We start from the raw sequence: 13,487 nt of genomic DNA, 5'->3' as shown, positions 1-13,487 counted from the left end.
GCTGAGCATTTGTTGCAAAAGCTTGCGTTGCTGCAGTTTTTCCAAATTTATATGTAACGCGTGTTACAAAGTATTACCAATAGAAAGAGTATCTTATAGAATACCTGCATAGGCACATAGACAGCACCGACAGATATAAACAAAGTACAAATCAAAGTATATGCAAGTGCAAGTATGGCTGCAGAAATTCGAAATGAAGCAACTTCTAACTTAAAAGATTAAGGAAGAGGAAGGCAGCCGATATGTTTGTTAAACTTCAAACAACAGCAGCTACTTCAATCTATACTTAGAACTGGAAGTTATGGAAAGAACAATATTTTCATAACTCAATAACTTCATGATGAATATACAATATGCATATTTCAAAGACAGAGGTTGTTTTTACATAACAAAACGGCCAATTCATATAACGTATGCACGTTGCACAATAGTTTGGCTTTCATTTTAGTGGAGTGCTCTTCAGATCTAGGTAGAAACGATACGGTATTCTATGTAAGATTGTAGAATCAAAACGTATTATGCATTTAATAGCCTTTTTGGAATATATGGTTTATTTATGATTTAAGCTGCCATATTGTAAAACGAATTGCGATATTCAATGAAAACGTGCAAAATGGAAATTTGGAAAGAAATTAGCCTTGTTACAATTTGCGCGCTGTTGTTTCAAGTGAATCCATATGAAGCGAAACCAATACAATTATCAAGTAATGACTTGGTGATTGCTACAGGTATGGATGAACGAAATCCAGTAGACGGCAACGAAAAAAGAACGGTTAAAATTCTGAAAGACATTGCAAACTTATTTCGATCTGGATGCAAAAACCAGTTCTCATAAGAAAACCTATATAGATCTACTTCTATGTTTAATCCATCTAATTTATGTGTAGCGTATGAGGGAAGTATCGTTGGGCAAGTAACACCCGAAGCGGGAATATTTTTCGGGATACCTTTCAGTCAACCACCAACTGGAGAGTTTAGATGGCGCAGACCGCGCGATCCTTTAAAATATGAATCGAGATATTGGAATGCTACTTATAAACGTCCAGGATGTCAACAAGTTTGTGAAGAACCAGCTCCAGAATATTCGTGCCCTGCAGAAGTAAAGTATTGTTATTGCTGGCTTCAAGGAAAATTGTTACGTAACCAAAGCCTCAATATACAGTGAAAGCTGAATTTATTAATTGAGTTTATTTGCAGATTAGTGAAGATTGTCTATATTTAAATGTGTGGGTCCCGAAGCGCTTATTAATGCAAGTTAAAGCGGATAACATACTGGATATTGACCACTACGCCATCCGGGATGATTATCGGCCTGGTGGAGAAAGTCGACCGTTGGCGGTGATGGTTTGGTATCACGGAGGAAATTTTAAGGATGGAAGTGGTAGCAGTATTTTATACGACGGTAGATTTATGGCAAATCAGGGCGACGTAATTGTGGTAACGACAAACTATAGGTAAGAAAAATAGGCGATGTATTTCAGTTATTGATTGGGCATTGTGTTTGACCGGTAATCGTATTGTGTTAGTGCTACTTTTATGGTCAAAATAACACTGAAAAAAACTATTGTTATGATTTTTAATGGCAAATGATACTAGTATCATATAGCACAGATTATGTTTTGTATAGGCTTGCACATCTTGGCTTCTTAGTGCAAGGTGAAAATGGTTCGGAAGAAGCAAAGGGTAATTTTGGATTCTGGGATCAAGTGAAAACGCTTGAATGGGTGAATCGAAATATAAGAAATTTTGGTGGTGATCCTAACAAGGTAAATCCTATATATATAGATAATACATTAATTTAATCGCTTGCGCTCCATATACCATTTCCCGTTATAGACGCAAAAGAAAAAGTTTAAGCAGTTGTGCTGCTTTTCCTTACAATACAGGTGACAATATTTGGGCAGAGCGCTGGCTCAGAATCTATCGGAGTTCATTTGACATCAAACGTAAGCAAGGATCTGTTTCATAAAAGCATCATGCAAAGCAATCCACTTGGTTTGCCATTTCGAAATTTACGTGATGCAAAAGTTTTCGGTGATCGCTTTGCTGAATCAGTTGGTTGCAAGAGAAATGACATGACCTGTTTACGTTCAAAGTAAATATGACTTTTAACTTTAAATGAAGCGTTACATAGGAGACAAAAGTGGCTTATATTATTTTTCTGAAATATGCAAGGTCAGTTCAAGAACTGGAGAAGGCTTACAACAAAAGTCTCGATGACATAACCAACCCAGCTTTAATCAGTACACTGTTTCAGCCATGGAGTCCAGTAATCGACGGGGACATAGTGCCTGATCAACCAGTTAAACTATTTTTAACGGTAAACGCACCAATCTAGAAAAATATCATCAGTATTCAAACTATCATCCAGAAAAACTAACAAACAAAGTATCAATTTTTTTACTACAGTAATTATAAGTTATAATTTTAATGATTTATTAAACAGCTGTTGACTCATTCAGATTTGACTTAAAATATTTTACTGGTTTCTGAATGCCATGAAGATAGCAAAACTTTTCTTTTCTTTTAAGGGACAAACACAAAACAAGCCTTTGTTGCTAGGAAGTACAGTGGATGAAGGGGTGCTGTTTATTGACGGTGCATTTTCGCATCCTGTTGGAAAGCTGGTTTATGATTTGTTGTTGGCAATAATTTTTAAACAAGATTACCTCACTGTTGTTGAAAGATATCCAGGAGAGGTAAACGTATTACTTTGAATATAGCTACGATTTGAGTCACGAAAGTAACGGGACTGATTACGTGCGTCTTGGCCAGAGCACAATTGGCATCTGTTCAATACCAGCCTGGTAATAAAACAAAAATTTGTATGGTATGAAATTTATTTTGAAAATTTTTGAAAAACGTTTTACATTACATTATATATTTTTTATTTTTTTAGTTTTATATTTAAAAAAACTTCTTCTTTTCAAAAAACGTTTTGCAAATTTTTGTAATTTATTTTTATTTTACAAATTTAAATTGTTTCAAATATTTGAAATTGAAATGTTTTTGTGCAATTGTTTTAAATTTACTTTCAATTAATTTTTTAATTTAATTTTGGAAAACCTTTTTTCAAACATTTTTTTCAATTAAAAGTGTTTCCATGTCAGAAAATACGTTTTAGAATCTAAAAACTAGGCTAGACTTTAAGAGATTATTTAGGTTTTGTTGCTGAATGCAAGGTGGTAAAAAATGTGTGATGGCGTTTATTGTGGTTAATAGCCTAGTTTGTCGTCCTCTGAATGTAGGCTTATAAACAATACTGGTATACGAATAATTTAGGGTAATGTTTCTGCAAGCGCTAGCAATATAAGGGTCAGATAATATTCCTTAAGCACAAAAAGGTTTTCAAAGAAAAAGTCAAATGCTCCGCTACGAGTTATTAAACCGATGTACTTTACATATTGACCATACAGCGCAGAAACTCAAGAAGTAACGTAAGTTTTCTGCTAGTGCAAAGGACACCTCTTTAAATGTGACTACCGGGACATGGCGAGTGAAATGGCAACGGAGTATATTTTTCTTTGTCCACAAAGGAAATCGGTTAATTCTTTGAAGAACAATGACATCTGGTGGTACATATTCAACCAGACGTGGTCGTTTTATGTAAGTTCCATTGTGTACCCTATTCGGTGAATTTTGTGTCATTGAGGGCAGTCTTTCGGCAGGTGAAGTTGTTTGTTTTACAATAGGAAGTATGGGGCCAACCAGCATGTTACCACCACGTATGTCACGGATCTGATTTGGGTTATATCTTCAATGTTGAAAGCCTAACAAAATTCAATTTCACCGAGAATGAACGTGGACTGGCCAAACGTATGATAACTTATTGGACCAACTTTGCAAAATATGGAGATCCGAACGGAGCACAGGTATAGTCATCACAACCTGTTTTTCTGTTGGTTAACAAAAAAAATCACCAAAATCTAAGTAGGTGCACAGACAAGACTTTATTTATAATTGAAAATGAATCTTTCATTAAGACCATGTCCAAAGTGAAAAACACGCAATGGCCGAGCTTTAACCAAACCCATCAACAAGGAATGTACCAAGCCTTACAACTTACTGCAAACAAAGATTTTGTCATGCAGCAACCATATAAAGAAGCTTGTGATTTCTGGGATAAACTAAATCGATATGCTGATCACGTTTCCATGTATCACCACCGTAGAAAAAGGCAGCATGAAAAATAGCCCATTTGTGTAAAGAATTTTAGCAGGTGTTAATAAAAATCGATAGATTTATCACTCTTCATTGCTTGTGTACATCATATTGACATTGACTTGCATCAAAATAAACGTGAATTTGAACTCTATGTTGCATGAAATTATTTGTTTATTAAGCTGAAGCTGATATTTATTATGACGTTGTAAGTGTCCAACAAAATGTCCGATCACAGAAGACTTGGTAGGTATATCCCAACATCTCAATCCGACAAACAGGTTAAAGATAAAGTCCTTGTGGTGCCCCTTCATTTTTACGATAGAGAACGTTTTCCTTTGACTTTCTGAAGTCCTCACTGGTAACCTTCATTCTGCGTTCGCGTAAAGCTAGTAGTCCAGCTTCTGTGCAAATTGCCTAAGAACAAGAATAATAAAGTTCAAGCACGAAGTTCAATAGATTAGACTACAAAAGTAACTCCGTTTACAGTACAAACCTTAATATCAGCTCCTGATAAATCGTCCTTTGCCTGCACATACTCATCCACAGTCACATCATTTGCCAGGGTCATCCTGGTAGTGTGAATGTTGAATATTCGGCGTTTAGTTTTCTCGTCAGGCATCGGAAACTCTATCTTTCTGTCAATGCGACCTACAATCAACAAAAAATTAAGCGATCACATGCATAAGTGCTCAGTTATTATTTATAGAGAAGCAAACGCAAATACTCACCAGCACGGATTAATGCCGGGTCTAATGAATCGATGCGATTGGTTGCCATAATAACTTTGACATCTCCTCTTGAGTCAAAGCCATCAAGCTGATTCAGAAGCTCCAGCATTGTCCTCTGAATTTCTCGTTCACCACCAGAATTTGACTCATATCTGAAGCAAAGACATTTTTTTTCAGTGTACAACTACAAAAACTTCAAAGTCATTCACATCCAAACACCTTTCAGCAGGAACATAATAATAGTTGTTTCCCATACCTTTTTGTTCCAATTGCATCTATTTCATCTATAAAAACAATGGATGGGGCATGTTCTTCAGCAACTCGGAACAATTCACGAACGAGCTTTGGTCCATCTCCCAGGTATTTCTGGATCAATTCTGATCCAACGACACGGAGAAACGTTGCAGAAGTTTGATTTGCCACTGCTTTTGCAAGGAGTGTTTTACCTTCACAAATCGCCAAAAAAGAGAATTTATCTACAATACATATCAATGCAAAGTCCTACACAAGGTCTTGGTCACAAATGAAAGCATTAGAACCTGTTCCTGGAGGTCCATAAAGAATAACACCCTTTGGAGGTTTAATACCCATCTCTTCGTAATATTCTGGATGGGTTAGTGGTAACTCAACAGATTCCTATTTTGTAAAAGTAAAGATTATAACAATACACAATAGTTTTCAGAGCCAACCCTGAAAAAGATGCCCCACCTTTATTTCAGTGATTTGTGTATCTAGACCACCAATGTCTGCATATGATTCTTGTGGAGCTTTTTCAAGCTTCATTACTGTCACCAATGGATCGACATCATCTCCCAGGAAACCCACTACAGCATGAACCTGTAATGGAAGCGAATTTTGTTTTCAGCAAGCAACAAAACAGATTAACAACTTCCTTCATAATGTTTTCATTATTAAAGCACGAACTGTAGGGAATGGATGTACCTTATGGTTCATTAGAACAGTGCAGCCAGGTTCCAGCAAGTCTTTGTCAACAAATGACAGTATACTGACATAGTGTTCTGAACCAACCGATGTTGATACAATTGCATGGTTTTCATCAATCACTTCTTCAAGTGTTCCAACAGACATAGGGGAACCTCTTAAATCATCAACTTTGGTTCGTTCTTCCTGTAATATTTAATATTTAGCAACACTTTTTTCTACAAAAGTTTACAATGTCATTTATGAGTGTAATATTTTTAAATGGAAAATATTTTGCTTTGAAATTTGAATGCTACTGGTAACAAGGAAGTAACAAAGCACTGTTAGATATGCTTAATTCTAATCACCCAATGTAAGTACACAATATCATCACATCTACACCAAAAGCAGGTATACAATATCTAAATATTTGAAAATTGTAATACTTTAAAATTTAGATACTAGTATCTTAGTAATATGAAACATAAATTCAGAACACTATGAATAGTAATCAAGAAAAACCTCTTGTTTTTCTTCTTGAGGCTTCAATCTTTCCTGATTACGAATAAATTCTTCTTCCATCAAAAGATAATCTTTAATTCTTTCTTGTTTAAGCAACCGTAGCCGACATCTTGTGTGGGGTGTAACTAACAATATAATATTAACAAACCATAACTAAAAATATTTACATCCGTTACTACATTTATACAGTATGAAATTAATATCATTATCAAATAACTGTATATCAATTAAGCAAGTTGTTTTACGTTTACCACACATCTGTAACATGCTCACTACTGAGGCCAACGCAAAACAACTTTGTTATTTATCACAGTTCAGTTATATACCACTTGGTAATTTATTAGCGGCATCTGGACCCTTGGTTTTCTTCCTTCTTTTTCCCACTCTTGTTGGAAGAGGACGTTCATATTTTTTCTTCTCTTTTCCTTTGTCACCCCTCTTGCCATCACCCGGAGCATTATGACCCCCACTATGATTTTGCCCCTGCAAAATGAATATATATCTATATAACTCTTTGTTGCAAACTGGAAAGTGTTGAAAATCTGAAATATTCTAGTTTAACATACAGTCGACTCCGCTTAATTCGGACACTTTGGTTCCGCTCACTTTTGGCCGAATTAAGCGGAGAAACGGCTTTGTCCGAATTAAGCGGAAAATCAATTGTTCGTTTCATGGTCATGCGTAAAGGCAGACAACGCATTTAAAATGCTGCAGTGTTGCGTAATAAATGAATTGCAGCTGCGCTATACTGCAGTAATTGGCACTGATCGCTTAAAAAGCACAAGAGTTATACCTTCAGGTTAGTTGTATTGTACAATATTTTGATACCAAACGATTCAACAAATACTGTTTATCTGTATACCGTATTTTGATATCCCCACCAACGCAGCTAACTGCCGAACTCTCAAGGAAGCGTCTTCATTTTTTTCTTCGTTTACTTTAGTGAGCAATTTCACTTTTTCTGCTAAACTTTTCTGTACCATTCTGTTTTACAAGATGGACGCAATTATACTGAAGTAAAAGCGACCATGAAGCTGGCACGGCCTTATATGAGTTCATTGTCAATTGTTACTGCATGAATCGTCATTGTTTCAGCATAATCACTCATAATCCAATTGCATCTTGTGTTAAAACAAACGAAGTACTGTTTATTATGTCATAACCTAACGATATAACGATAGGAATTGCGAACCTGTGTCCGAATTAAGCGGAAAACTTTCCGAATTAACGGGAGTTTTTTGCGTTCAATTTTTACTTTTGTTCCGTTCCCGAGCATTTTGGCCGAATAAAGCGGTTGTCCGGGTTATCCGGTGTCCGAATTAAGCGGATTCGACTGTATTACAATTTCAGATCAATGCATTTTTCAATGCTTTATTTTGCATTTCAGGTACACAGTCACGGGCGCCGAACTTGGGTGGACAGGGTGGATTTTTCTAACTAACAATAGCGATTTTATGTTCAAAAGGTTATACAGTCAAATCCGGTTAATTGCATTCTGGATAATCACATAATTCGTTTTATCGCATAAAGGGCGCAAGTGCCAAACCGTAGGCGTAGTCTATCATTTGTAAAGACAATACTTCGGTTTATCGCATAACGGTTTATTGCATAATCCGCTTAATTGAATAAAAATGAAGATAATTTATTCGATTATTCAAAAGTTTTTAAAAGATAAAATTGAAAACAACGCGCACTGGGAGCGCACACGCAATGCGTGAGCTTTGTGACTTGTAGTGCGCTTTGTTACGAAACTATGGAACCAACAATGCTCAATTTAAGCATTAACACGTGGCTGTCAATACGCTCACATTAACATTCGCACTGTTTTAGTTTCATTTAAGCGTTGCGTTAAGATGATGCCGTAATATGTGAAGAAGTTTTACGAAACAAACAATTTGAAAAAGACGACAACAATAAAGAAAGCTCTGCTGACGCAATCGTTGTGACAACACCAAAAAATAAAGAAGTTCTGCATGTACTTCATACAATTCGCCAACGACTACAGTTTGAAGGGGCGGACATGGCCACATTTGTTCGCTTAAAAACACAAATGCAAGAAAGCATGTTTTCATCTTTTGCGTGCTTGAATGAATGAATGATCGCTATACACAATAAACGTTAGTGTTTTGCGTGTTGACGTCTTTACACGTGACCAGCGTCGCACGTCAAGTAAGAAAATAAGTGGAATTTGCACTTTCGCATAAACGCATAATTCGTTTAATCGCATAAAAAGGCTTGGCAAATTGACTATGCAATTAACCGGATTCGACTGATATGCTTTGTTGGAAGTGTTTTCCCATCTCTGGTGTTACGTCTGTACAGACAAACATAATGACCAAAAATAACCTTGGGACGACGCATGCGAAGAGTTTAAAGAGAATAGGGAGAGCAAAACTAGAAGAGGTGCAGAAAATCACGGACGATAAATACAATTGAGCTATAAGTGTTAGGTTAGCATAACCAACAAGTCTAGAATTTTTATAAAAAGCAAAAACTTGTAGCATGGCTGTTGTCGCAAATAACGTTGATTAGAAGTATATTTTATGTTATTTTGTGTTTTTACAACAATCCTTGACACGGGGAATTCCCAAACATATGAACCCATTAACTTTTCCGCCCTACATTTTGTAAACTTCGGCGCCTATGTACACACTACACAGTTGCTTAACAATTATCAATATTCGTCATCCCAAATATACCTTAAATAAGTCTACTACAAGTATTTGATAAGTTTTAAAATTTTGAGGAAAAACTAGAAAAATACTCACCATTTTCACAGAAGTTTGCTGCAGCAAAAATCAAATCATTGCAATACAAAACAGTTCCTGAAAATATGAAATGCAAAGTTTAGGCTCATAACCATAACATATCATCAAATTTCAAAAAAACAGCAGCTTCATGAAAATACCAGTAGACTTTTACACCTAATTATGTGAAACAGGCCTATGATACCCAGCATACATCCAGGTATCTAGTATCTACTACATTCACAGTGTGTTAAGATAGGCTACAATGAGTCTGAGGAAGGACAAAAGCTTGCTCTAAACCAGTCATTCCCAAACCGTGTGCCACCACAGATTCTCAGGTGTGCCGCGAATCTTTTTGGAATTTTGGGAAAGAACTGTATAAATATTTAAAATAAGGCATGCAGACAAGCATATGCGACTTAAAAGCGCTTTAACTGCTTCAATAGCTGATAAATAAGCACATGTCCATCCAATAAGCACATCCATCGCATTAACACGTGAAAATAAATTTTTTTAAAGCAACTTTTCTTCTCTTGTAAGTGTGCCGCGAGCGCTTTATAATTTTTCTAGTGTGCCACAAGCTGAAAAAGTTTGGGAACCACTGCTCTAAACTGAGCTTTTACACATTAATGGCATAGCAAACAGTCAAATTGCAGCCTTAATTAAAGAATGATAACGTGTGCCCTACACCAGTGTAGGCATATATATTTAGTGTAAAGATTAAAACCACATTTAAAAAAATAGGATATTTTTTCGCTTTTGATTATGCCAAACATAACTTTTGTTTTAAGTATTGTTTCAAAATGTGGGAACCACTGTTATCTAGATTTAAACTGACTCCATTTGCATGTTACTCTTGTTACTAACATTTCAAGACAAAAAATGTAAAAAAGTCATTTTTTACAAATTTTGATTGTCCAAATTTCCGCTTTACAACGTTCAATGGCTAGCCTAGAGTTTCAAAACATTTTAGTGCCAAGAAAAGGATGTTAAGAAACAACAGTTTGGACTAAATGGTCAAAGGTCTGTCATGCAGTTATACTTTCAGATTTTTGCACTCCGACTTAAGGGCTTGAATGGGAAGAAGCTATGAGATAACAGTGTGACGATTACGTCACGACTCACGAGTTGTTTTGAGATGTTTGGAATTTAATTTAGAATCCTGTAATTCAATTGTTTACCAAACTTGAGTTTTCCTTAATGACGTCAGATAATTTCCTCGCTTGAACTGGTGTGTCGCATATAAATACTGATGTAATGTTTTCAATCTTTCCCTTTTCATGTGATCGATTTCACTGGTTACTACAGCGCTATGTAACAAACAGAAAGCTTCGCCCGAAGGCGAAAGCCTTCGTGTCCTATAATAAACAAAATGAGACTTTATAATTTAGCAATATATATAGACAGAATTTAAGAAGCAAACAGCATTATCAAACCGTTCAAGAAATGACAACCATCTCATCGAGTGAGAAGAAAAACTATCTATCAATTCAACCATCCTCGCTTCTTTTTGTCATAAATTGGTGCCCGAGTAAGTTCGAAATTGCTGAGTTAGTTGCACATTGAGCGAGAAAGAATGTTACCAGCTATTTATGAAGTTTTGATGAACAAGTTGCAACAGCAAGATCAGCCAACTACGAACGCTAGTCAACGAGGAAGTTTTCAAGACATTCCATCTCTACAATATAAGCAACCAGATTAATTCGGAAACAACAGAACTAATGGCATTGATACCTGGTTGATGTGATGAAGTTTTGATCGCCTTACCAACGTGTTATACATCTCCAAGAGCATGAGCAAACTATTGTATATATTTTTTACGCATCAAGAAACAAAGTCCACTGGACATCGCAACAAACTGCATCTCTCTACCGCAAACAAGGCTTGCTACAGCCGCGGAACGACACACGCAGACGTGATCGCTCATTTTTTTACCTTCGACACGCAAGGGAAATGCGACACTTCTGTAAGCTTATGTCTCATGTTTTGTATTTCAAGTGAAATGGTGTATCGATATTTGTTATATTTACCGAGCTCTGTCATTGTACTGTACCAAATTCTTGTTTTAACAACTGTGATGAATATTATAACCACAGACATAATTTTGTCGAGTAAAGGTTGCCTTCAATTTCATTTCAGGCAAGCTTTACTCTGGGTAGGAAGGCTATGTGACGATTACGTCACGACTCACGAGTTGTTTTGAGATGTTTGGAATTTAATTTAGAATCCTGTAATTCAATTGTTTACCAAACTTGAGTTTTCCTTAATGACGTCAGATAATTTCCTCGCTTGAACTGGTGTGTCGCATATAAATACTGATGTAATGTTTTCAATCTTTCCCTTTTCATGTGATCGATTTCACTGGTTACTACAGCGCTATGTAACATTCAGCAAGATTTGCCCGAAGGTGAAAACCTTTGTGTTATAATAAATAAAATGGGAACTTTATAAGTTAGTAATTTGTATAGACAGAATCAAGCAACTAACAGCATAGTCACGCAAATTTGAGAAATGAGAACTCATCAATCGAAGCAGAAGCAAAACAAGTCACCAACCATCAATCGTCCTCGCTCATATTCAAACAATTACCGCCAGCATATGCGGTCGTTATGACAGATATGTTCCTTGTGTAATACTTCACACGAGTAGTGCACGAGCGAATTATTTCTTTGTCATAACAGAAAAAAAATTATGACGTAATAATTCCTCTGGATCCTAATATGGGAGAGAAAAAATAAAAGAGACCACGATTGATAACTTCATGGCAAAAAGTTCATGGTGAAAGCATGGCAACTGCACAGTTATGGTATTTTTAGGGTATGGTTGCTGTAAGCAAATGTCAACGCCCGTCCAAGTCACTGAAGTCAGGGCGGGAGCAAAATGACCTTTGATCTATTTCGCTGTTTACCTCTAAAAAAGAAGATATTTATTTCTGATCTTTCTAATTTTTTCGACTATAAAAGGAAAAGAAAATCAGAAAACAAGGTCAAATGCCTTGCCAGGCTTTGCGATGACTTCAAAATTGCACCCTAATTAGTACCGTCCTGTTGGCACCGAGATCTCATTGAAAAGTGCCATGCTTTCCAACGTTTACCTTAAACATTTACCAACGCGATCAATAATCATGCATTCCAAGTCGCGCATCAGCTAAAGCTAAACACTTTCCCATTTCCCAATGAATAATATCTTGGACTGAAAAAAAATTGTCATTCCCTCAAACCATAGAAATCCCATAATTAAAATCAAATATTGCATATTTGTCGGGTCGTAGAATATATTATAGCATTATATTACATCGTAATGCAATATGCAAAGGTGGGCATTACCGCGGTACTATAGTACCGAAATACTGTACCGCGGTACTTTATCAGTACCAATGCCGTCGGTACTTTTGAAAAAAAGTACCAAATCTCTGTATCGAATTACTTTTTTCAAGAAATTTCAGTCAGTCCCGGTACTCGATACTTGATTAGTTCAAAATTTTAACAAGTTAATGTTCAAAAACACATGTTAATTAATCCTTAATACCAATTGTAGCATCTGTTGATCTCTTTTAATCTAAAAATGTGAAGTAAAATTGCGAACGAGTAACGTCTCAAATGGTTTGGCCTGGAGTAACCTTTACCGGGGCATAATAGCTGCAAATATTGCATTTGCTGGATGATCTTATTATGATAGCGGTTCAGTTAAATTGCTTTTAAAGGACTATAGGCCTATGGGTTGAAAACACAGACATTGTTTAATATGAATTTTATTATTTTAGGAGAAATCTTGTGAAAGCTCAAGAAGTACGATAAAATTGTTAACAACCACCGGCCTTCTTCGAAACTACAGATGACGTATTTTTGATAAACACTTCAACTGTCGATTGATATTCGGAAACTTTTTCTGAATAACTTCGTGTGGACACTCCTTTTAGTACAGGGGTGGCCTTACTGTGTTAACCGCAAAGAGCCACATCATACACATTGGCACACATGAAGATCACCCCGTTTCTTCCTCACTCATATACACACCTTTGTTCAACTACCTTTATTGTAAACGTTACACACCAACATAAAAATGACAGAAATTGACAAATCATTTATACTGTACAAGCTAAAAATACAATATGAACGAAAGAGCCGCATAATACCGGGCAAAGAACTGCATGCGGCTCGCGAGCCGCGGGTTGGCTTGTATGAAAGACATTTCGATCATCTGTCAAAAATAATCACCGTTTCCATCATCAATAAGTTGTCCTATATTTTCAAATAAAAATAGATATTGCTTATGTCTGTTTCCTATGAACGATTGTGCAATGTAAATTTTATGCTATACGCTGATAACGATTATGCTGGTTTGTTACAACTATTCGTACAGTCAACTTAGGCTACATATTCTAATCAAAATAATTGTTAGCCTG

At 36.1% G+C, this 13,487-nt stretch overlaps 2 protein-coding genes across 2 annotated transcripts; one reads left to right on the top strand and one right to left on the bottom strand.

Annotated features, from left to right (window-relative positions):
* The first annotated feature begins 506 nt into the window (after positions 1-506).
* Positions 507-4,193, top strand: LOC143447256 (cAMP-regulated D2 protein-like). Its single transcript, XM_076947267.1, has 10 exons — positions 507-728; positions 888-1,099; positions 1,198-1,454; positions 1,628-1,766; positions 1,887-2,095; positions 2,176-2,320; positions 2,532-2,699; positions 3,454-3,606; positions 3,693-3,872; positions 3,984-4,193. The coding sequence occupies exons 1-10, from the start codon at positions 599-601 to the stop codon at positions 4,191-4,193; spliced, it is 1,803 nt and encodes a 600-aa protein (XP_076803382.1). The 5' UTR covers positions 507-598.
* Positions 3,932-11,788, bottom strand: LOC143447258 (26S proteasome regulatory subunit 4). Its single transcript, XM_076947271.1, has 11 exons — positions 10,264-11,788; positions 9,104-9,160; positions 6,662-6,818; positions 6,336-6,460; positions 5,835-6,020; positions 5,601-5,729; positions 5,432-5,528; positions 5,149-5,338; positions 4,893-5,044; positions 4,658-4,812; positions 3,932-4,578 (listed from the first exon to the last, which is right to left on the bottom strand). Exons 2-11 carry the CDS (start codon positions 9,104-9,106, stop codon positions 4,444-4,446), a joined length of 1,329 nt encoding a protein of 442 aa, XP_076803386.1. The 5' UTR covers positions 9,107-9,160; positions 10,264-11,788; the 3' UTR covers positions 3,932-4,443.
* Positions 11,789-13,487: the final 1,699 nt, after the last annotated feature.

The sequence above is a fragment of the Clavelina lepadiformis genome, chromosome 2, assembly GCF_947623445.1.
Source record: "Clavelina lepadiformis chromosome 2, kaClaLepa1.1, whole genome shotgun sequence".
Classification (NCBI taxonomy): domain Eukaryota; kingdom Metazoa; phylum Chordata; class Ascidiacea; order Aplousobranchia; family Clavelinidae; genus Clavelina; species Clavelina lepadiformis.
This window is presented reverse-complemented; position numbering and strand designations above follow the sequence as displayed.